At 41.2% G+C, this 21,941-nt stretch overlaps 1 protein-coding gene across 1 annotated transcript in view; it reads right to left on the reverse strand.

Annotated features, from left to right (window-relative positions):
• LOC149444940 (VPS35 endosomal protein-sorting factor-like) overlaps nt 1-21,941 on the reverse strand; it is a gene marked incomplete at its 5' end in the record, with an annotated part of 803,117 nt that overhangs the window by 677,908 nt on the left and 103,268 nt on the right. The window contains one exon of the mRNA XM_089654375.1: nt 18,408-18,530. Within this exon, the coding sequence (XP_089510501.1) occupies nt 18,408-18,530 (123 nt within the window). The remainder of the gene's footprint in view (nt 1-18,407; nt 18,531-21,941) is intronic.

A 21,941-nucleotide genomic window follows, 5' to 3' on the forward strand; every position in this document is an offset into this window, starting at 1 on the left:
TGATCATAAGGGGAGGTGTTGGGGCCATTGATTTGTTATCTCACCTTGTGAACTCTGATAATCTCTCCCAAGGAGGAGTGCTATCTGAGCCTGCGGATCAAGCGTAGGGATGAGATGTGCTATGCTCTTAAGAGGTCTGTGGTGAAAAGTCACCTCAGGCGTAGGGATCTCCCCTCTTTTAGTTGAGAACTAATTGCACTCGATTAAGGTCGGTAAAGGCAGGGATGTTTGGCCATCCATATATTCGATCTGGTAACCAATGGCCCTTCTCTCAGTTCTTTCACTCATGCAAGTCTTGAGTGAGTATGAAGAGCTGGCTCCCTCGATTTTAAAGGTGTCGAAGAAGGCTGAGATAGCAAGTGATCTGTTGCTTTGATCATCCAAGATTGTATATACCTTTACTGCTTTTAGTCTGTGACCTATGGGGTAAACTGTGACAAGACAAATCTTGGAGCAGGATTTGCCAAAGAGATCTTCTCCGCAGACTTGGGTGCAGTGGGGTGTCACTACAGGAGGTACTGTGTCTCGCTGCCCCCCCCCCCGTGCTCTCCAGTCTGGTTTGAGAGGGTAAGAGTCCATGGCACTGGCCCTGGATGTAGAGCCGTATTGTGCTCTGTGCTGTCACACTCTAAACAGCTTAAGCCTTCTTTGTAGTTCTTTGCAAGGTGCGAAGTTGATGCACAGCGCCTGTAGTAAATTCCATTTTCTTTGAGGAAGGTTTTGCGATCTTGGAGAGTTTTTTTCTCTGAAACCTCTGCACTTTAGCAACGGGTGGGGCTTCTTGTGAAAGGGGCACTCTCTGCTTGGGTTCTCTGTTGGTGATACGCTTGTTTTGTGTACTGCAACAGATATATCTTTGAAGTTGCAAGTTGAAGTAGGTTTACCTATCCTAGGGTAAGTAGAGTGATATGATGAGAAGTCAAAACTGGGACCATTTGTAATCTTTGATTGTTAGTGAATAAAGTCCATAAAGAATGAGAATGATGGGAAAGGGACGCTATGTTTTTGCTTGTAGTTGGAGCCTCATGTAACCCACATTTCTTGAAGGCTGTAAGGCAGTTTTTGCATGATGCGATTAACACCTTGGGCTGTATCTAGAAAGGCAAGGCCTGGCAAATCTCCTCCTTCCTTGGCTACTTGGAGCTCTGTCACCAGGTCGCTTAACTCTCTCAGATTCTGGAAGCCTTTGTTAGGAATCTTAGGGAAATCCTCCATTCTTTTGAAGAGTGAATTTTCTATGACTTCTGGGGAACCGTAACACTCCTCAATTCTCTCCCATATCATGCTTAGTCCTCTACTTGGGATGCTAACATTGATGTCCCTAATTCTTCTTGCATGTTCTGTTAACTCATTCCCCAGCCATTTGACTAAGAGATCGGCCTCCTCACTTGCAGATAGATCTAGATCTTTTATTGCATTTCTGGAGGACGATCGCCATGCTCTATAGCCTTCAGGTCGGTCATTAAACCTTGCAAGTCCTTTTGTCAACAGCTCACGGCATGCAAAGAAGTTGAAGAAATCCAACATACCTTCATCTTTGTGCAAGTAGTCTGGAGGTGTTCTGTTGTGCGGAGGACTTGGTGAGTATTTGAGGTCATCAGAAATGCTGCCGCTGTGATTTCTAAACCATGACCCCTCCTTTCTGAAGTGGGCAACTGTATCACAGGGGTTTGATAGCTTGAATGCAGATTTCAATGAAGGCTGACCAAGTATGGGATTATATTCTAGCTCGACATAGGGTTTATGGACTGCAGGAGTCGACTCTGCTTTTGGAGCTAATTTGGCTTGGCATGTTGCAGAACATAGTCTATAGTACGCTGCAAATTGTCATGATGTTCAGGTTTAATCGCAAGTACAGTCATGGCCGAAATTGTTGGCACCCTTGATATTTCTCCAGGAAATCATGTATTTCTCACGAAACGTATTGCATTAACACATGTTTTGCTATACACATGTTTATTCCCTTTGTGTGTATTGGGACAAAACAAAAAAAGGGAGGAAAGAAAGCAAATTCGACATAATGTCACACAAACCTCCAAAAATGGGCTGGACAAAAGTATTGGCACCCTTTCACAACTGCGGATAAATAAGAATGTTACAAGCATGTGATGCTCCTGTAAACTCACCTGGGGCAAGTAACAGGTGTGGGCAATATAGAAATCACACCTGAAAGCAGATAAAAAGGAGAGACGTTCACTTAACCTTTGCATTGTGTGTCTGTCTGTGCCACACTAAGCATGGACAACAGAAAGAGGAGACGAGAACTGTCTGAGGACCTGAGAACCAAAATTGTGGCAAAATATCAACAATCTCAAGGTTACAAGTCCATCTCCAGAGAACTAGATTTGCCTTTGTCCACAGTGCGCAACATTATCAAGAAGTTTGCAACCCATGGCACTGTAGCTAATCTCCCTGGTCGTGGACGGATGAGGAAAATTGATGAAAGATTGCAACGCAGAATAGTCCGGATGGTGGATAAGCAGCCCCAAACATGTTCCAAAGACATTCAAGCTGTCCTGCAGGCTCAGGGAGCATCAGTGTCAGCGCGAACTATCCGTCGACATTTAAATGAAATGAAACGCTATGGCAGGAGACCCAGGAGGACCCCACTGCTGACACAGAGACATAAAAAAGCAAGACTACAGTTTGCCAAAATGTACTTGAGTAAGCCAAAAGCCTTCTGGGAAAACGTCTTGTGGACAGATGAGACCAAGATAGAGCTTTTCGGTAAAGCACATCATTCTACTGTTTACCGAAAACGGAATGAGGCCTACAAAGAACAAAACACAGTACCTACGGTAAAATATGGTGGAGGTTCAATGATGTTTTGGGGTTGTTTTGCTGCCTCTGGCACTGGGTGCCTTGACTGTGTGCAAGGCATCATGAAATCTGAGGATTACCAAAGGATTTTGGGTCGCACTGTAGGGCCCAGTGTCAGAAAGCTGGGTTTGCGTCCAAGATCCTGGGTCTTCCAGCAGGACAATGACCCCAAACATACGTCAAAAAGCACTCAGAAATGGATGGCAAAGAAGCGCTGGAGAGTTCTGAAGTGGCCAGCAATGAGCCCAGATCTAAATCCCATTGAACACCTGTGGAGAGATCTTAAAATTGCTGTTGGGAAAAGGTGTCCTTCCAATAAGAGAGACCTGGAGCTGTTTGCAAAGGAAGAGTGGTCCAAAATTCCGGGTGAGAGGTGTCAGAAGCTTATTGATGGTTATAGGAAGCGACTGATTTCAGTTATGTTTTCCAAAGGGTGTGCAACCAAATATTAAGTTAAGGGTGCCAATACTTTTGTCCAGCCCATTTTTGGGGTTTTGTGTGACATTATGTCATATTTGCTTTTCTGCCTCTGTTTTATATTTGTTCCAATACATACAAAGGGAATAAACATGTGTATAGCAAAACATGTGTTAATGCAATACCTTTTTTGTGTGAAATACTTGATTTTCAGGAAAAATATCAAGGGTGCCAACAATTTCGGCCATGACTGTATATTGCGGAGGCTCTCACTGGTGGCAAAGGCAGCCTTTACCTTTGCAGCTTCTGCTTTTGCGCGGGCAATAGCAACCATGACACTGCTCAGTGACCTCTTTGAGCTCCTGGAGCTAACCGAGACTTGGGACCTTGTCTCTAATGGCTCTGACTTTTTTTCTGACATCATGTCTTGCAATGTGGAAGCCTGTTAAAGGCTGCCGTTTCACTGGCTTTCAGTGTGTAAGCCTGTTTGGAGCCCCTGTTTTGTTGGCCTTCAGTGTCCAAGCCTGTTTGGAGCCGCCGTTTTACTGTTCAGCACTCACTACATGTGGCTGAGGTATAATTAGACAGCTAACTCTCACTACTTAACTCAATGATGCAATACAAATGAAAGAAATGACAATCAGTGTATATGATATAACAAAATATATGGTCCTGACACACTAGTCTAACTAGGGAAAGGGTTTTAAATATGCCGGCGATGTTTCCGTTAGGCTGACAACAGAACTGCAGCTGAATAAGTGTGGAGTCCTCTGGAGGAGATATAAGATGGCTGCTAGGAAATGTCTCTAAGACCTCATGTTGAAGACCATATGATGGGAAAACTATGGTGGCTTTTAACAACTTGCCATCTGCCTGCTGTTTATAAACTGCAGGACGGTGGCACTCCAGGGGCGGGTTACTGTTCATAAAACGGCACCCGCCATTTCTAGCTGTGCACACTCCCTGGGAGCGCGCAGCACCTCGATCCGGTGCCCACAGTGAAACACCGATCAGACTGGACCTCTGTACAAGGTCCCGATCACATGCAATCAGTGATCACATGCAAAGTAGTAAGCAAGATGTCACTTGTGACATCATTGCTTACTACGTGTGAAATCTGTGAATGATCACAGAGATCACATGGTACAAGGCTACTCACAACAGCCTTGTACCATGTGACAAGCTGTGACCAATCACAGCTCACTCAGTAGTTCTCAATGGCTGCAAGAATGCAGAGAGAAAGAGAAATGATTGCTTTTACATCCTATATGGGTGTAAAAGCAATCACCGTAAAAAAAAAAAAAAAAACCTTTATCACCCCCCACAAGTAGTACAGTGTCACTATGGTGACACTATATTGCTAGGGTGACCGTATGTAAAAAAACAAAACAAATATAAAAAAAAAACAAATATAAAAAAAAATTAAAAATGTAAAAAAAAAGGTTTAAAAAATTATACATTTTTGGTTAGAAACTAATTTGGCTTTTTTTTTTACTAAAAAGATAACGGAATACATTTGGGCCACGATTTATGATGAAAGATTATTTATTTGCAAAATTTTATAAGAAAAACACTTTTCAAAATTTTTGGACTTTTTCATTTGCATAGCAAAAAAAATAAGCGGTGAATAAATACCACCAAAATAAAGCTTTATCTGTCTAAAAAAAATGGTAAAAAATTCATATGGATACAGTGTTGCATGACCGCGCAATTGTCATTCAAAGTGTGATAGTGCTGAAAGCTGAAAATTGCCCTGGACAGGAAGGGGGTAAAAGTGTCCGGACAGGAAGTGGTGAAGCAACAATATGTGTAACTACAGAAAATAATCAAAACTAATTAAAGAAAAAAGCCACTAGATGGCAATATTACAAGGTACCCTACATTGCATAGCATAATAAAAAACTAACAAAGGACATGACAAAGGAACATGCTGAATGCATGACACTTCTAACCACCTGAAGACCAAGGCTTTTCTGACACATTTTGTTCACATAAAAAAAAAAAAAGGTTTTTTTGCTAGGAAATTACTTTGAAACCACAACCATTATATATTTTTTAAAGCAGACACCCTAGTGAATAAAATAGTGGGTGCTGCAATATTTTATGTCTCACAGTACTTGCGCAGTGATTTTTCAAACGCAATTCTTTTGAAAAAAAATACACTTTTTTACTTTTAATGCACAACACCACAATATATTGGCCAATTCTTTGGTAAAATATAAAAGATGATGGTATGCCGAGTAAATAGTATTTTCTGGCGTATAAGACTACTTTTTATACTTAAAAATATACCACAAAAATTGGGGGTCGTCTTATACGCGGGGTATAAAATGTGAACCTTGAGTTTGTTTGGGTCAAGCTGGCTGGATGTGTGGTAATACTGTACATACAGTATACCATGCTGAGCCAAGCTGGCTCAAAACAAATGTCCCTATGACAGAATAATCTGTCAGCCCGCTGGATGTGCGGTATATACAGTATACTGCGCTGAGCCAAGCGGTTTCAAAACATACCGGTACATCCCTACGGTAATCAGCCCGCTGGATGCATGTATGTACGGTAGCTGCGGCTACATACAGTATACACTGGGCCAATCACGGCGAGTGATGTATTCTACTAATGAATACAAAGCCTGCTCGGACTGGCTGAGTCAGAGAGGTGGGCTGATGATGTCACAACCTCAGCCAATCCGAGCAGGCTTTGTATTCATTAGTAGAATACATCGCTCGCCATGATTGGCCCAGCGTATACTGTATGTAGCCTCAGCTACTGTACATACACACATCCAGCGGTCTGATTATCGTAGGGACGTACCGGTACGTTTTGAAACCGCTTGGCTCAGTATATTGTATATACAACACATCCAGCGGGCTGACAGATTAATCTGTCATGGGGACATTTGTTTTGAGCCAGCTTGGCTCAGCGCAGTATACTGTATGTACATTACTGCACATCCAGCGGGCTGTATATATACTGTATGTAGCCGAAGCTACCATATTACCGCACATCCAGCGGTAACCATCTGATTTGGAATTTGATCCATATGATGACTCTTACAAATGTATCACAAGATGTCATTCATGAACTTATGATGTCAGAGGATGAACATCATAAGTTGAAGGATTTTAAGTACCAGTAAGTCATAACCATTTCAATTAAAAAAATCTGATGTTTTTAAATGGTGTTGCCTCAGAAGGGGGGGTAGTCTTATACAGCGAGTATAGCCCAAAACCTATGTTTTAACTGGAAAATTAGGGGGTCGTCTTATACACCCTGTCGCCTTATACGCCGGAAAATACGGTAGATACCAAACATGACATGCTTTAACCATTAGCTGCCCGGCCAATGGCCGTTTGGCGGCTTCAATTGTGTCCCTGCATTCCGGGTGCACGCCATTTGGCGTGCTCCCACACATGCGCCGTTTGCGCTAATGCAGAGCGGCGCAGCAGTGCGATCTGTAAGCGGCCGTGCACCTCGGACACGGCCGATGACAGATCCGAGTACCGGCTCCCGTTGCTGGTACCATGAGACCTGCTGTGACCAATCACAACAGGTCACATGACAGTTGTATACAATGGATGGCTTCATTCATTTTGCCATCCATTGTATACTAGTGCCTAGCTGTGAATGGTCACAGCTAATCACATGCACATGTCATGTGATTAGCTGTGACCAAATCACAGCTAAGCACAAAAAAAAAAAAAAAAAAGCTGAATGAATCGATTTCATTCAGGTAAATGCTTGCTTATAGCAAAGTAATTCTTTGCTATAAGCAAATTGTGTAAAAAAAAAAAAAATACTGATCACTTCCCCAAAGTAGTACAATGTTACTATGCTAACATTGCACTACTTTGGTCAAAGTAAAATATGAAAAAAAATCTTAAAAAAAAAAAAAAATGTAATAAAAAATTAAATATAATAAAAAAAATAAAAAAAAATTAAAAAAAAAATATATTTTTTTTTCATACTGTCACCAGTCAGTGTCCCTGTTCACCGCCATGCCAGTTATATGATGACGCTGTACTGCACTGGTGACAGTATGTAAAAAAAAAAATTGTGAAAATAATTTTTTTAATTTTTTCATTTTCCGAAAAATTATGACAAAAAAATACAACTTCAAAAAACTCGCCATACCTCTTATGAAGTACGTCGGACTGTCTACTCTGCAAAAAGGGGTCATTTGGGGATATCTGTACTGTTCTGACATTCTTGGACCTCAAGAAATTAGATTGGCCGTCAGTACTTCAGGATTGATCAATATTCAGATCTATACCATAGTTTGTGAACTCTATAACTTTCCTACAAACTAAATAATACATCCTAATTTGGGTTATTTTCACCAAAGACATGTAGCAGAATACATCTCGGCCTAAATTTATGAAGAACAATTATTTATTTGTAAACTTTTATAACAGAAACAAAGAAAAAATATTTTTTTTCAAAATTTTTGGTCTTTTTTTGTTAATTTAGCAAAAAATAAAAACCCCAGCGGTGATTAAATACCACCAAAAGAAAGCTCTAGTTGTGTGAAGAAAATGATAAAATTTTAGTTTGGGTACAATGTTGTATGACCGCGCAATTGTCATTCAAAGTGTGAGAGCGCTGAAACCTGAAAACTGGCCTGGGCAGGAAGGTGTAAAATTGCACGGTATTGAAACGGTTAAAACTGCACATGCCCTGTGCAATGGTGACAGAATGCATACATTTTAAATATACATAGGCAACGTTTTAAAAGCCTTTACAAGCTACCATTTTAGATTTACAAAGGAGGTCTAAGTGCTAGAATTAATGCCCTTGAACGAACGTTCACGGCAATACCTCGCATCCAAGGTGCAACCGCTGTTTACATACCGCCACAGGGTCAACGCTCGTGGACACAGGTGCGGGGGACTCTTTTAAGTTATTTTGATTTTTAAATTATTTTTACACTATCCATTTCATTTTTTTTTTAATCACTTATAATGCTATCACAGGGAATGCAAATATCCCCTATAACTTCAATGGGCATGGTCAAATTATTTTTTGAGCAATCTGGGGTCTATCATACTCTAGATATCTCCTCTGCCCTTACATTATCTAATCTCACCAAGATCGGTGTGATCAGATGCTTTCCCAATTTACAAATGGCGAAACTGAAGTGATGAAATGCTCGTAGCTTTTGATTTCTTAGACTATAGAGATGTTTGGCACCATTCCGGTCTCCAATCAGCTCTGTGGTCAGCTGGCAGAAAAACCGGCTCTGCATTCTCAGGTTACCCCGATGGCATGGGACTGCCCGAGAAGGCCGTGGAAGGCAGCGGGGGGGGGGGGGCATAGTCTCCCACTGCTTGTGAAATTCTGCAGTTAATTAGCCACTAGGATTGCTTTTACATGAAAGTCGATCGCCGGCTGAATAAAACGATACCAGGATGATGCCTGCAGCTGTAGGCATCATCCTGGTATAACTAAAGTCCGGTGATGTACCAGTACATCGCTGATCCATGTTGGGTATATATGCTATGTTCTTTTTTTTCTATTTTTGTACACAGCCTGTGGGCTGAATGAAAAAAAGAGAACTCTCTGCCAGAAAAAGTTGTGTGGTATGCCCACCATTAGAATATACCTCCCTGCATCTACCCACTTCTAATGGTGGGCACACATTCGGTCGCATGGTGCCACATGCGCCAATTCCAAGATTGTACAAATATCTAAATCGTAACACGCTTGAATAAATATTGTCCACATATAAGTGATACCCCATGTGGAAAAAGGATGACGCCAAGCCCCAAACTATCTTACCACTACTCCGCAAGTAGTCTGGGCATCCAAGGGGTTCCACGTGACTATCTTTTCCCTCGTAAATCCGAAACGTCTATGTATAGCCTGTTGCCATCTCACAGGTCTTATATACAGTCAGGTCCATAAATATTGGGACATGGACACAATTCTAACATTTTTGGCTCTATACACCACAATAGATTTGAAATGAAACGAACAAGATGTGCTTTAACTGCAGACTGTCAGCTTTAATTTGAGGGTATTTACATCCAAATCAGGTGAACAGTGTAGGAACTACAACAGTTTGCATATGTGCCTCCCACTTGTTAAGTGACCAAAAGTAATGGGACAATTGGCTTCTCAGCTGTTCCATGGCCAGGCGTGTGTCATTCCCTCATTATCCCAATTACAATGAGCAGATAAAAGGTCCAGAGTTCATTTCAAGTGTGCTATTTGCATTTGGAATCTGTTGCTGTCAGCTCTCAAGATGAGATCCAAGGAGCTGTCACTATCAGTGAAGCAAGCCATCATTAGGCTGAAAAAACAAAACAAACCCATCAGAGATAGCAAAAACATTAGGCGTGGCCAAAACAACTGTTTGGAACATTCTTAAAAAGAAGGAACGCATCGGTGAGCTCAGCAACACCAAAAGACCCGGAAGACCGCGGAAAACAACTATGGTGGATGACCGAAGAATTCTTTCCCTGGTGAAGAAAACACCCTTCACAACAGTTGGCCAGATCAAGAACACTCTCCTGGAGGTAGGTGTATGCGTGTCAAAGTCAACAATCAAGAGAAGACTTCAGAGTGAATACAGAAGGTTCACCACAAGATGTAAACCATTGGTGAGCCTCAAAAACAGGAAGGCCAGATTAGAGATTGCCAAACGACATCTAAAAAAGCTTTCACAGTTCCTATGGACAGATGACACCAAGATCAACTTGTACCAGAGTGATGGGAAGAGAAGAGTATGGAGAAGGAAAGGAACTGCTCATGATCCTAAGCATACCACCTCATCAGTGAAGCATGGTGGTGGTAGTGTCATGGCGTGGGCATGTATGGCTGCCAATGGAACTGGTTCTCTTGTATTTATTGATGATGTGACTGCTGACAAAAGCAGCAGGATGAATTCTGAAGTGTTTTGGGCAATATTATCTGCTCATATTCAGCCAAATGCTTCACAACTCATTGGACGCCGCTTCACAGTGCAGATGGACAATGACCCAAAGCAAACTGCAAAAGCAACCAGAGTTTAAGGGAAAGAAGTGGAATGTTATGCAATGGCCAAGTCAATCACCTGACCTGAATCCGATTGAGCATGCATTTCACTTGCTGAAGACAAAACTGAATGGAAAATGCCCCAAGAACAAGCAGGAACTGAAGACAGTTGCAGTAGAGGCCTGGCAGAGCATCACCAGGGATGAAACCCAGCGTTTGGGGATGTCTATGCGTTCCAGACTTCAGGCTGTAATTGACTGCAAAGGATTTGCAACCAAGTATTAAAATGTGAAAGTTTGATTTATGATTATTATTCTGTCCCATTACTTTTGGTCCCTTAACAAGTGGGAGGCACATTTGCAAACTGTTGTAATTCCTACAGCGTTCACCTGATTTAGATGTAAATACCCTCAAATTAAAGCTGACAGTCTACAGTTAAAGCACATCTTGTTCATTTCATTTCAAATCCATTGTGGTGGTGTATAGAGCCAAAAATGTTAGAATTGTGTCGATGTCCCAATATTTATGGACCTGACTGTATCTTGACCCCATATCTGGCACGCTTGCTGGGGAGAAATTGTTTGAATGCAAGGCGGCCAGAAAAATTAATGAGGGACTCGTCAACGCAGATTTTTTGCTGGGGAGTATAGACATCTGCAAATTTGTTAAGGTGATTTACGAGGGGCCGAATTTTGTGGAGTTGTTCAAATTCCTGGTCATGCCGAGGACGACAGTGTATTGACGTTGAAATGAATAAAACACATTATACTCCCATATCTATGCATGGCCATGGCAGCAGAGAACATGGACATATGATGAATCGGGTCTGTAGACCAATACAATTGTAATTCATTTTTTTCGGTAATGCTCATGTTGAGGGTTAGGCCCAAAAAAAAAATGTAAATTCGGAAACCGTAATGGGTTTCCATGCGAATGGTCTAGCAAGGTTTGAATTTGGGTTGGCGGCGATACATTGTGCATATAAATTGCATTGAACCAACATTCAATGCAAACAGATCTGTCGTGAAAAACTGCTCCAAAAAATTAAGGGGAATATTTTAAATTTAATAATGGTGTGTGAATTAAATAACATTTTGGACACGATTGTGAACCTATATGCCCCCTAATGTCAATCAAATTTCGTTTTTCAATTGTAGTGCCTTTTGAGATTATTTTTCAAAAACATAACTTCATTTCAACAGCCAACCAGCCTAGCCATCTGTTAAGGGTTAACGTTTCTTGGTTGGAATTCAAAGGACCCTCTAGTGAAGTTACATGCAAACAATGAGTGGAAGGGGCTTTTTCCAAAGACAATAGACTATTTGACTATCCACAGGTGATCCAAGACAGACAATCCTGAGAAGCTTAGGTTGGCGACTATGAGACTAGCTATTATGAATATATGTCAACAAATGCTGTTTGTTTATTGGGGTTGTGGAAAGTGCACCTACAAAAGTTAATTAGACAGTCAAATACAACGTTGGACCTCTAAACAGCAAGTCACCACACCGACAAGTTAACGATACATAATACTATCCTTGTAAGTCTGAGAAGGTTAAACAAAGCCATTGAATTGAGTGATGAGCCAACAGTCTTTTCAAACTAGAAGGACAACTGGTTGTTGCCCCATTATCTTTACAATGGACATAAACATCAGTTTACTGTGTCATTCTTAAGACTAGAAGTTAAAGCTTAGAACTTATATTTTTACCCACAGAGACATTAAAAGAAAGACACAATATTCACACGTTTTCTCAAACAAAAATATATTCAGCAGAGTTGGGGATTGTATATCACTAAATTGAGTATGAAATGATGAAAAGTAAGATATATTGTGAATTAGTATCAGTTGTATGTTTTATCAGAAAACAAATGCTTTCACACAAGTTTGTATCTCAGGGAAATGAATAACTGAATACACATATATCTTCTATAGTTCCTATCCAGGACATTATAGGTATAATCAAATATATATATCTGGATGAGACGTATATTTAATACCTGAAATCAACTTGGATTCCACCCGAGGTATGAGTCATCATAAATACTCAAATCATTTTGTGATACCTGACTGCCACCTGGTGGACAGGTGAGAGATAGCTTAGGTACATACACCGGCCAATCAAAAATCCTGTTGGGAGGGTCTTTTAGAACAATAGTTTAGATAGTATAAAAAGCCATGCACCTCATTTAACTTCTTGCCGACCGCGCATAGCCGAATGACGGCTTCACCGCGGCCGGCCAGTTCTGAGTGGACGTCATATGACATCCTCCCAGAACGCGCTCTCCTGCGCGTCCCAGGGGGCGCGCACCCGGCGATCTCCGTGATCGCTGTGTCCTACGGACACAGCTGATCACGTGATGTGGTGAAAGGCCGATCCCACCGGCCTTTTACCACGTGATCAGCGGTGTCCAATGACACGCTGATCACAGGGAAATGCAAGTGCCGGTTCTCGGCTGCACTTTCCTCACGCTGTCAGATCGTGAGGAAAGTACTGCCGAGAACCGGCAGTTGTCACAGCGGGGATCGACACCGATCATCAGGGCACTGATGATCAGTGCCCTGATGATCGGTGCCCAGCAGTGACACCCGCAAGTTCCGCCCAGCAGTGCGCCCACTAGCCCCGCCCACCCGTTCCCAGCAGTGCCCCCACCTGTGCCCAGCAGTGCCCCCACCTGTGCCCAGCAGTGCACCCACCTGTGCCACTCTGCAGTGCCACCTACCTGTGCCCAGAAGTGCCACCTACATGTGCCCAGCAGTGCCACCCACCTGTGCCCACCAGTGCTACCCACCTGTGCCCACCCACCAGTGCTGCCCACCAGTGCCACCCACCAGTGCAGCCCAGCAGTGCTGCCAGTCAGTGCCACCAGTCAGTGCCCAGGGGTTGTGCCAGTCAGTGCCACCAGTCAGTGTCCAGGGGTTGTGCCAGTCAGTGCCGCCAGTCAGTGCCCAGAAGTGATGCCAGTCAGTGCCGTCTCTCAGTACCCATCATCAGTGTCACCTATCAGTGCCGCCTATCAGTGCTGCATATCAGTGCGGCCTATCCGTGACCCCTAATTAGTGCTGTCTATCAGTGCCGCCTATCCGTGCCACCTCATTAGTACTGCCTATCAGTGCCCTTTAGTGCTGCCTATCAGTGCCCATCAGTGCCGCCTATCAGTGCCCATCAGTGCCGCCTCATCAACGCAAATCAGTGAAGGAGAAAAAATACCTGTTTGAAAAATTTTATAAAAGAAACAAATAAACTTTTTTTTTTTTTCAAATTTTTTGCACTTTTTTTAATTTATAGCGCAAAAAGTAAAGCGCCCAGTGGCGATTAAATACCACCAAAAGAAAGCTCTATTTGTGAGAAAAAAATGATCAAAATTTCATATGGGTACAATGTTGCATGACCGCGCAATTGTCAATCAAAGTGCGGCAGTGCTGAAAGCTGAAAATTGGCCTGGTAAGGAAGGGGGTATAAGTGCCTGGTAGGCAAGTGGTTAAAGAAACTCTCACAGAAAAAACTCTCACTGAAAAAAAACTCACTGAAAAAAAAACCAACAAGCTGAAGAAATCTGACGAGGCTGAAATCCATCTGAAGAACTACTGCTTAACTCTTTTCAAACTTCTAAAAACTTTACTTAACTTCTAAATCTCTGTCCCTCTAACTTCCTACACTATTGTACTATCTCTCACTTGCCCCTGTGGTCATCCCTGAAGGCGTTTCCATCGCCAGCTGAATCTACTGGGAAGGTGTCATAGTCCAAGTTCTGGGTGTGGTGAGACTGTTTAGCTCTAATATTGTATTGCATATTTCCTCTGTTGTTTAGAGTAATAATCGTTACATTACAGTGATAACTGCATTGGGTGTTCATATATAGAGAGATCCATGTATTACTGCTAGATATTGTTTGGTGTCATATTGCAAATTTACATATTTCATAAATTATTAATTTTTATTAGATAGAGTATAATTTATCAGGGAATATTTTCTCCCATTCCTATGGCCACGTTATGAGAGAAAATGACCTCTGAGATACTCTAAATTATCAGTTATTACTGAATTTAAATTTTAATCATTATCATCTAGAAAAATTGTAATCTGTATTACCATTATCTAGAAATATCGTATTGTGTATAATATTGGTATAGTATATCTTTGATTGTGTGTACCAATATCCATTCATCACCAGTGTTTTGCGTTTTGTGTTAATATATATATAATTTTTGTACATAAATAAATTTATATATTTATCTATTATAAGGCAAATTTTGTGTGTATGGTACGAAATCATACTGGCTAAAAGGATTCAAGGTATAATCATAAGTGGTGATCAAATTATCAAGGTGTCCAAATTATTGGTTGATTAAATATTTGCCGTATTTGACGGCTGGAGGCACTGTAATATTTTATTTAAGGGAAAGGGACACCGCCCTTTATAAGTAGAATAAATCCTTACATAAACCACCACACAATTCATTATGGAAAAAGGTCACAAAGATTCAGAAAGGTTTTTTACTCTACTGTGGCAACTTTAATGCTATTATCCATAAGTCTTTGGACGTTTTGGGTCAGTTGCGTGGTGTGCCGTACTCTATGGTGTCAACTCTACAGGAATAAAATCTCTATGATCCTTGAAGATGTCTCCATGAATCAGAGAAAGATTTTACATACTACTCAACACCGCATGGGTCCTACCCCAGGATTGATTTTTTAACCGATTTAAAACTCCTACAACATGTCACCAAAGCAATCATTCATCCTATGACATGGTCAGATCATAAAATTTTCACCAGTATTCCTATGGCGCAATGACACTTCTAGGTTTCTCAAACCCAGTATCCGTTCTCATATCTCTAAATCATTGCAGGAATATTTTGATACTTATGCCTCTTCAGATATGGATATATTTAATCTGTGGTGTGCACAGAAGGCTTTTTGTCAAGGTGTGTTACTACAGTTAGCTTCCAGAGAGAAAAAGCACAAAGTTCTGAAAAAGCACTGTCTGACATTCTAAGATTGCCAGTTTAGAATCCCAAAATAAACTAGGTCTTTCTTCTAAGGTGCTACATGAATTACAGGCTAACAGATTAGTTCTTAGGAAAATTTTATTACTCCAACATGAAAAATACCTTAGAAGGGCCAAAGCTAATTATTATACGCAGGGTAATAAGGCCGAAAGCTTACTAGCCTCCTACATCAACACTAGACAGGCGAAAACCAAAATCCCTTCTATGATAGATCCTAAAACGAAGGAAAAGGTATTCCATGCTAACAAAATTGCAGAGGCATTTCGGCCTACTATGCTCAATTGTACAATCTCAAAGATGATCCCAATACGATAATAGACAATAAGTCTACCCCTGACCTTATTGAGAGCTTTTTCGATGGTCTCCCTCTACCTAAATTGAACCAGTCTAAGTTGGATATTTTGAATCAGCCTATATCAGATAATGAGGTAATTGCCGCTATTAAAGCATTACCGAAGGGGAAATCGCCTGGGATGGATGGGTTTACTGCAGAATATTACAAGGAATTTCAAGATTTCATATTGCCCCATATTAAGAAAGTGTTCTTGGAGGCCGCAAGCACTGCAGCTTCACCCCCCCGAGATGTTGGAGGCAATCAGTTACCCTGACCAAACCAGGCAAATCCCCGACTGTCCTCAACACTTTCGCCCAATATCCTTACTAAATACGGATCTTAAAATATATACTAAAATCCTTGCTAGTAGATTACTAACAGTGACTCCTTCCCTTATCCAATCAGACCAAGTAGGTTTCGTTAAAGGTAGGCAAGCAGCGGATGGCACACGTAGGGTACTTAATTTGTTGAGGATTGCCGAACTCCGTAATTCGCAGACTGTCTTTTTGGCATTGGATGCCGAAAAGGCTATCGATTGAGTTCAGTATCTCGATATCTCGACTCTACTCTTTGTAACTTTGGTATGCATGGCTACATTACATCGGCTATTACAGCGCTATACACTGTGCCTTCTGCGCAAGTCTTTACATCCAATGCTGTATCAGAATCTTTTCTAATCAAAAATGGGAATAGGCAAGGAAGCCCCCTTTCCATTTTTTCCCTAGTGATGGAACCCTTGGCGACCTCAATTAGACTGAATAATTTGATCTCTGGTATAATGACCCAAATATATCCCACAAGATTGGCCTTGATGCAAATGATGTCATACTTACTATAAAGGACCCATTGACTTCTTTGACAGCAATCTGCTCTACTCTGGAAACGTTTAGCAACATCTCATGCTATAAACTTATTACCAAATCTTGTGCACTCCCTATAGGTATCACAAATGAACTTTTACAATGTCTTAAAGACAAGTTCCTGTATAGCTGGTCCACTAATATTCTAGAGTACTTGGGCATATGTGTGTCCTTCCCTTCTTCAAATATGTTCAAAGATAATTACGAGAAACTATAAAGCAATTTTAACGGAGCTATCAGCAAAAAATTAGCTCTCTTGGTTGAGCAGACTAGCGGCCTTCAAGATGTTGACCCTGCCTAAACTCATATACTACTGTAGAATGATCCCACTCCTTATCCCCCATGCTTATTTTAGTAAATTAGACATAGCACTGAAAAAAATATATTTGGAAGGGGAAAAGACCTAGAATTCCGCTTTCGGCTCTCATTAAACATAAATTTAAGGGGGTTGTAGGTTCCTTGTAATATCCACCTATTACTACGCTGCATTGTTAGCACAACTTCAGAATTGGTTGATTTCCTTGGATAAGCCATGGGTACAAATAGAGAAGACAGTCCCAGCTCAGGATCTCCAGGCACTATTACTTGCGAAAGTAATTTCTCCGAAGTTAACACGTACCTACCTCCCCTCTTTTGCTGCAACATTGGGCACATGGTTAGTGGGTTTATCTAAATCTACTTTTTCTACCCCTAAGATAAGGCTGGACACACCATTAGCAACCTATGAACATCTTACTCCCAATCTTAATGCGAAACCTTTGAGACGCAGGTTATGATAATTTTACTGACATCCATATTCCGAATTTAAGGGGAAATATATATTCATATCTTCAGATCCGAGCTTACCATGGCACCACATACAATACATGGGTGGAAGTGGACTCTAAGATTTGGCAAGTTCTAACGAATCCGTCGGGACTGAAAAAGGGCATATCATGGTTTTACAAATTCTTAAAATATGACTCCGATCATTCAGTAATAGCATGCGTGGGGAAAAATGGGAAAGGAATCTGAATAGATCCTTTACTCAAGAGGAATAGCAAGGAATGGAAAGCAGTTTGGTCTTGTAATATTGGTCTTTCAAAGTGTACTAATCACTGGGATAGCTCTCTAAATATTATATAGTGCAGTTATATTACCCCATATAAACGTTTAAAATTTACTCTGATGCATCGAATTTGGAAAGACTGTGGTGGTGTTGGAAACTTACTACACATTTTATGGGACTGTGGGTGTATATGGAACTTCTGGAGATATGAATTTGCTTTGATTTTTTGGGTGTTAGGAGTACATACGAACCCAAATCCTTATTTGGCATTATTAAATCTTACATTGAATTTATTTCCAGTCCAATTCCGAACAGTTATTGCTCACATTTTATTTGCTGCCCGGTTAACTATTACCCACTACATCTCTTTCCATTTCAGAAGTTATTAATAGAATTACACGCTCATTACCTGTATGAGAGGTCCTACGCAATTTTGAATCATATTATAAAGGTATTTGGTGCCAGATGGCTACGCTGGAATATTTTATTCAGGCTCTCTGACCTATGACAGTAATGGATACTGAAATATGGTGTATTCTGTTAGATCACTTATTTCTGTGGAGGTATAGCTCTGTTGCTATACCATCCTTTCACTTTTCTTTCCAGGCTTCTTTGGGATTGTTTCCCCAATGTATGAAATTCTTTTGTGTTTAATTTGTGTCAAGTTGGGAAATGAATTGTGCATTGTCATGTTCCAAGTGTTATGTTTGCATAACACTTTGAACGTTTTTTAATTCTGGATATGTTATTCATACAAATCTCAGGTCGTTATATGTATATGTTGATTGCTGAATCCAGTCCGCGCAATTTGCATGCGTGTGATGGTATTTCTGCTAATGTCAGAGTTGTTTACTGTTTTATTTTGAAAAAACTTTAATAAAAAAAGAATTTAAAGAAAAGAAAAAAAAAACCATGAATTTAGAAAAATTAAATGTTTACCTCTGGTGCACGATAAGATATGCACCTCAGCATCCAATCTATAGCAGGAGAGTACAATGTGAGGTATACAGGAATCTCCACAGCTTGAATCACCAGCTGATTCTGCACAAAATCACTGTGAATCTGAAAAATGGATTAAATAACAGCAGTGTTACAGCAATATTAGAAAAAAAGAAGCCTCTTTCTTTACCATTTTTGAGTCATAGACACCTTGAAGAATCTGATGAAAGCTATGGACTTCTTCTCCAGAAATATTCACATAAAACACAACTTTAATAAACACTCTACTTTGAAGTAAACAATTTTTAAAAAAAATCTCACTCCTTTTTATTCAAAAAGCAATGGCCACTCAATACAAAAATTAAATACAATCATCCTCTGTAAATTAAAGTGGTAGTAAAGCCTTTTTATTACTTGTACCTACAGGTAAGCCTATAATAAGGCTTACTTGAAGGTACTGTAAATATCTCCTAAATGTGCACAATTATAAGATATTAACTTGTAAAGAAGAACTGGCGCATGAGCTCTGAAGGAAAGCATGCCCATGTCATTCCTTCAGAGATGTGTGCAGTAAAAAGTGATGCTTGCACGGGAGAGGCGTCATTGCAGCTCAACCATTCAAGCCGTCCGAGCAAGCCTGGGAGAAGGACCGGGTGAAGATGGAAGGCCTGTTTCAGCGGTGGCAGCGTGCCGCTGGAGTGCTTAGTTTAAGGTACGTTTCACATAATGTGCTAGTGCAAAGCATACTAGCACATTATGTCATTGCCTTGAAGAGGAAAGTTTTGTTTGTTTGGTTTATTTTTAGTAAACTACAAGATTTACTACCACTTTAGGCAAAATAATTTTAATTCTGCTCAAATCTACTATATTAGCATTTGATATCATGGAGTGGCAAGATAGAGGTTGCACAGAGAACAATGATACAAATTTAGGTCAAATAACTTCATTCAGAAAAAAAATGCAGATCATTTCAAGGAAAATGAAAAAAAATATTCCATAGTACAGACTTGTGTGCAACATGACATTGTGATCAAGTTTAATGCTAGAAAGAAAAAATACTAGCAATAACAGTCAATGCCGTAAAAAAAAATTCCTTCTTAATACTATAGAAGAACTTAGGGATCATTGACAGAAGGGCAATTTGAGAAGAAGCTTGAATATCAGACACACACTGCGTTACAAGAAACAAAAACTTTTTGTCAAAAGGCAGAAATCAGGCTGCATCCCCACCATATATGCAAGAAAGTTCCCACGCATTATTAGCACCTCTAGCAAGTCTTAGGCAGAGAAGGAAACATACTATGTAGACCTACAGGGGTCCTGCACCATAAGGATAGGCTTTGTAACGTTTTTCTTGGAAGAAATAAGACATGGAGAGTTTAAAAGTGAATTTAAAGCATTTCTTCCAGCAAGAGACAGTGTGGTCCAGGATGTCAGTCTGCAGGAACAGCGATTCCAAAGTTGTGGCAGAAGAAATATATTGAGAATCAGTTAAGCAGACAAAGAAATACAATTGTGTCTGAGAAAGCCAGTAACAATCTGAAGATGCAAACGCCAATCCAATGCTCGATTGACGGTATAGTGCGGATGGAAGTGCTGAAGCTGTAGCCAATTGGCTCGCAACACAAAAACAGTTGAATGAGTTCGTAGATCAGGTCCAAAGGTATGATTATCAAAAATGTTAAAGAGTCAAAAGGACTTTGCAATGGGAAAGCTAATAAGGAATGAAAAATCTGTCCCAGAGAGGAGATGGTAAACCAGGAATGGTAAGATGGAAAGATGAGCAGGGGTGATCCAGGGTAATGGCCATAAATTGAGAGGAGCGAGAGCTTGTTCTAGTTGAACTATGCATTTGTCAGAAAAACAACAGAACCAATCAAATAACCTATTTAACACCGCAACACGATGGTAAAGGGAGAGGTCTTGTAAACCTAGGCCTCCTGCCTCTTTGGGTTTCACAAGGACTGCCAATGGGGTCTACGAGATCTTTAAACAGTCTATAACCCGAGATCAAAAAAGAATGAAGAAATGTTTGGGTGGAAAAGGTATCGCGCAGAAAATATAAAGAATTTGCAGCAGGATGTCCATTTATGAAGTACTGATGCGCCAAACCATGAGAGGGGTATAAACTGCCAATGAGACAAGTCTCTAGTCACTTCACCCACGGTCATTGAACCAGGTTTTGGTGCTTTTGGCAGTGTGGGCAGGTGCCAAGTCCTGCTGGAAAATGAAGTCAGCATCCCCATAAAGCTCGTCTGCGGAAGGAAGCATGAAGTGCTCCAAAATCTCCTGGTAGATGGCTGCTTTGACCCTGGACTTAATGAAGCACAGTGGACCAACACTAGCAGATGACATGGCCCCCCAAATCAACATAGACTGTGGAAACTTCACACTGGACTTCAAGCATCTTGCAGTGTGTGCCTCTCCATTATTCCTCCATACTCTGGGTCCTTGGTTTACAAATGAGATGCAAAAGTTGCTCTCATCAGAAAAGAGGTCTGTGACGGGAGCGACTTTAGGGGGTGGGGGGACCTCTGTATCATCTCCCCAAATTCTTGTTTAAGTGACCCTGTGCCTGTTAGGGTACAGGGTGTGTAAATGTGAATGTCCCAGTCTTGTGTATAGTGTGTGTTCCTTTGTTCGCCATGTGGTTGCCCATTGTCTACTGCCATGTGGCTATTCCTTTGTTCTCGGCCACATGGCTGTCCATTGTTTGTTTGCCATGTGCTTCATCCCATTGTTTTGTGTCTTGGGTTGGTTGGGGTGGTTCCCTGTAGCTCTTCGCACTGATGGGGTGGGCTGATGATGTGTTTCCTGTTCCTGGTTGTCTTTCCCCACCCTCTGTATATATCCTGTGTTTTGTGTTAAAATAAAGAGTTGGCTTCCTGTTTTAAGAAGAGTCGGGTGCTGTCTTTTTCCTGAGGGATTTCAAGGGCGTGGTCCGTGGATGGTGTTCGGACAGGGGAAGTTGTGGTATAACGGAAAAACTCAGTGCGGTCTGGGTTCCGGTTCCGTTACAAGGACTTTGGACCACTGAGCAACAGACCAGGTCTGTTTTTCTTTAGCCCAGGTAAGACGCTTCTGACGTTTGTTGTTCAGGAGCGGCTTGACAAGAGGAATACGACATTTGAAGCCCATGTCCAGGATCCGTCTGTGTGTGGTGGCTCTTGATGCACTGACTCCAGCCTCAGCCCACTCCTTGTCAAAGTCCCCAACACTTTTGAATGGCCCTTTCCTGACAATCCTCTCCGGGCTGCGGTCATCCCTGCTGCTTGTGCACCTTTTTCTTCCACACTTTTCCCTTCCACATAACTTTCTATTAATGTGCTTTGATACAGCACTTTGGGAACATGCCCAACTTCTTTTGCAATTACCATTTGAGGCTTTCCCTCCTTATGGAGGGTGTCAATGATGGTTTTCTGCACAACTGACAGGGCAGCAGTCTTTCTCATGATTGTGATTCCTACTGAACCAGAGACCATTTAAAGGTTCAGGAACCCTTTGCAGGTGTTATGGCTTAATTAGCTGATTAGA

This window comes from Staurois parvus, unplaced genomic scaffold, assembly GCF_062004578.1.
Source record: "Staurois parvus isolate SC_StPar_1 unplaced genomic scaffold, SC_StPar_1.0 ptg000760l, whole genome shotgun sequence".
Taxonomy (NCBI): Eukaryota; Metazoa; Chordata; class Amphibia; order Anura; family Ranidae; genus Staurois; species Staurois parvus.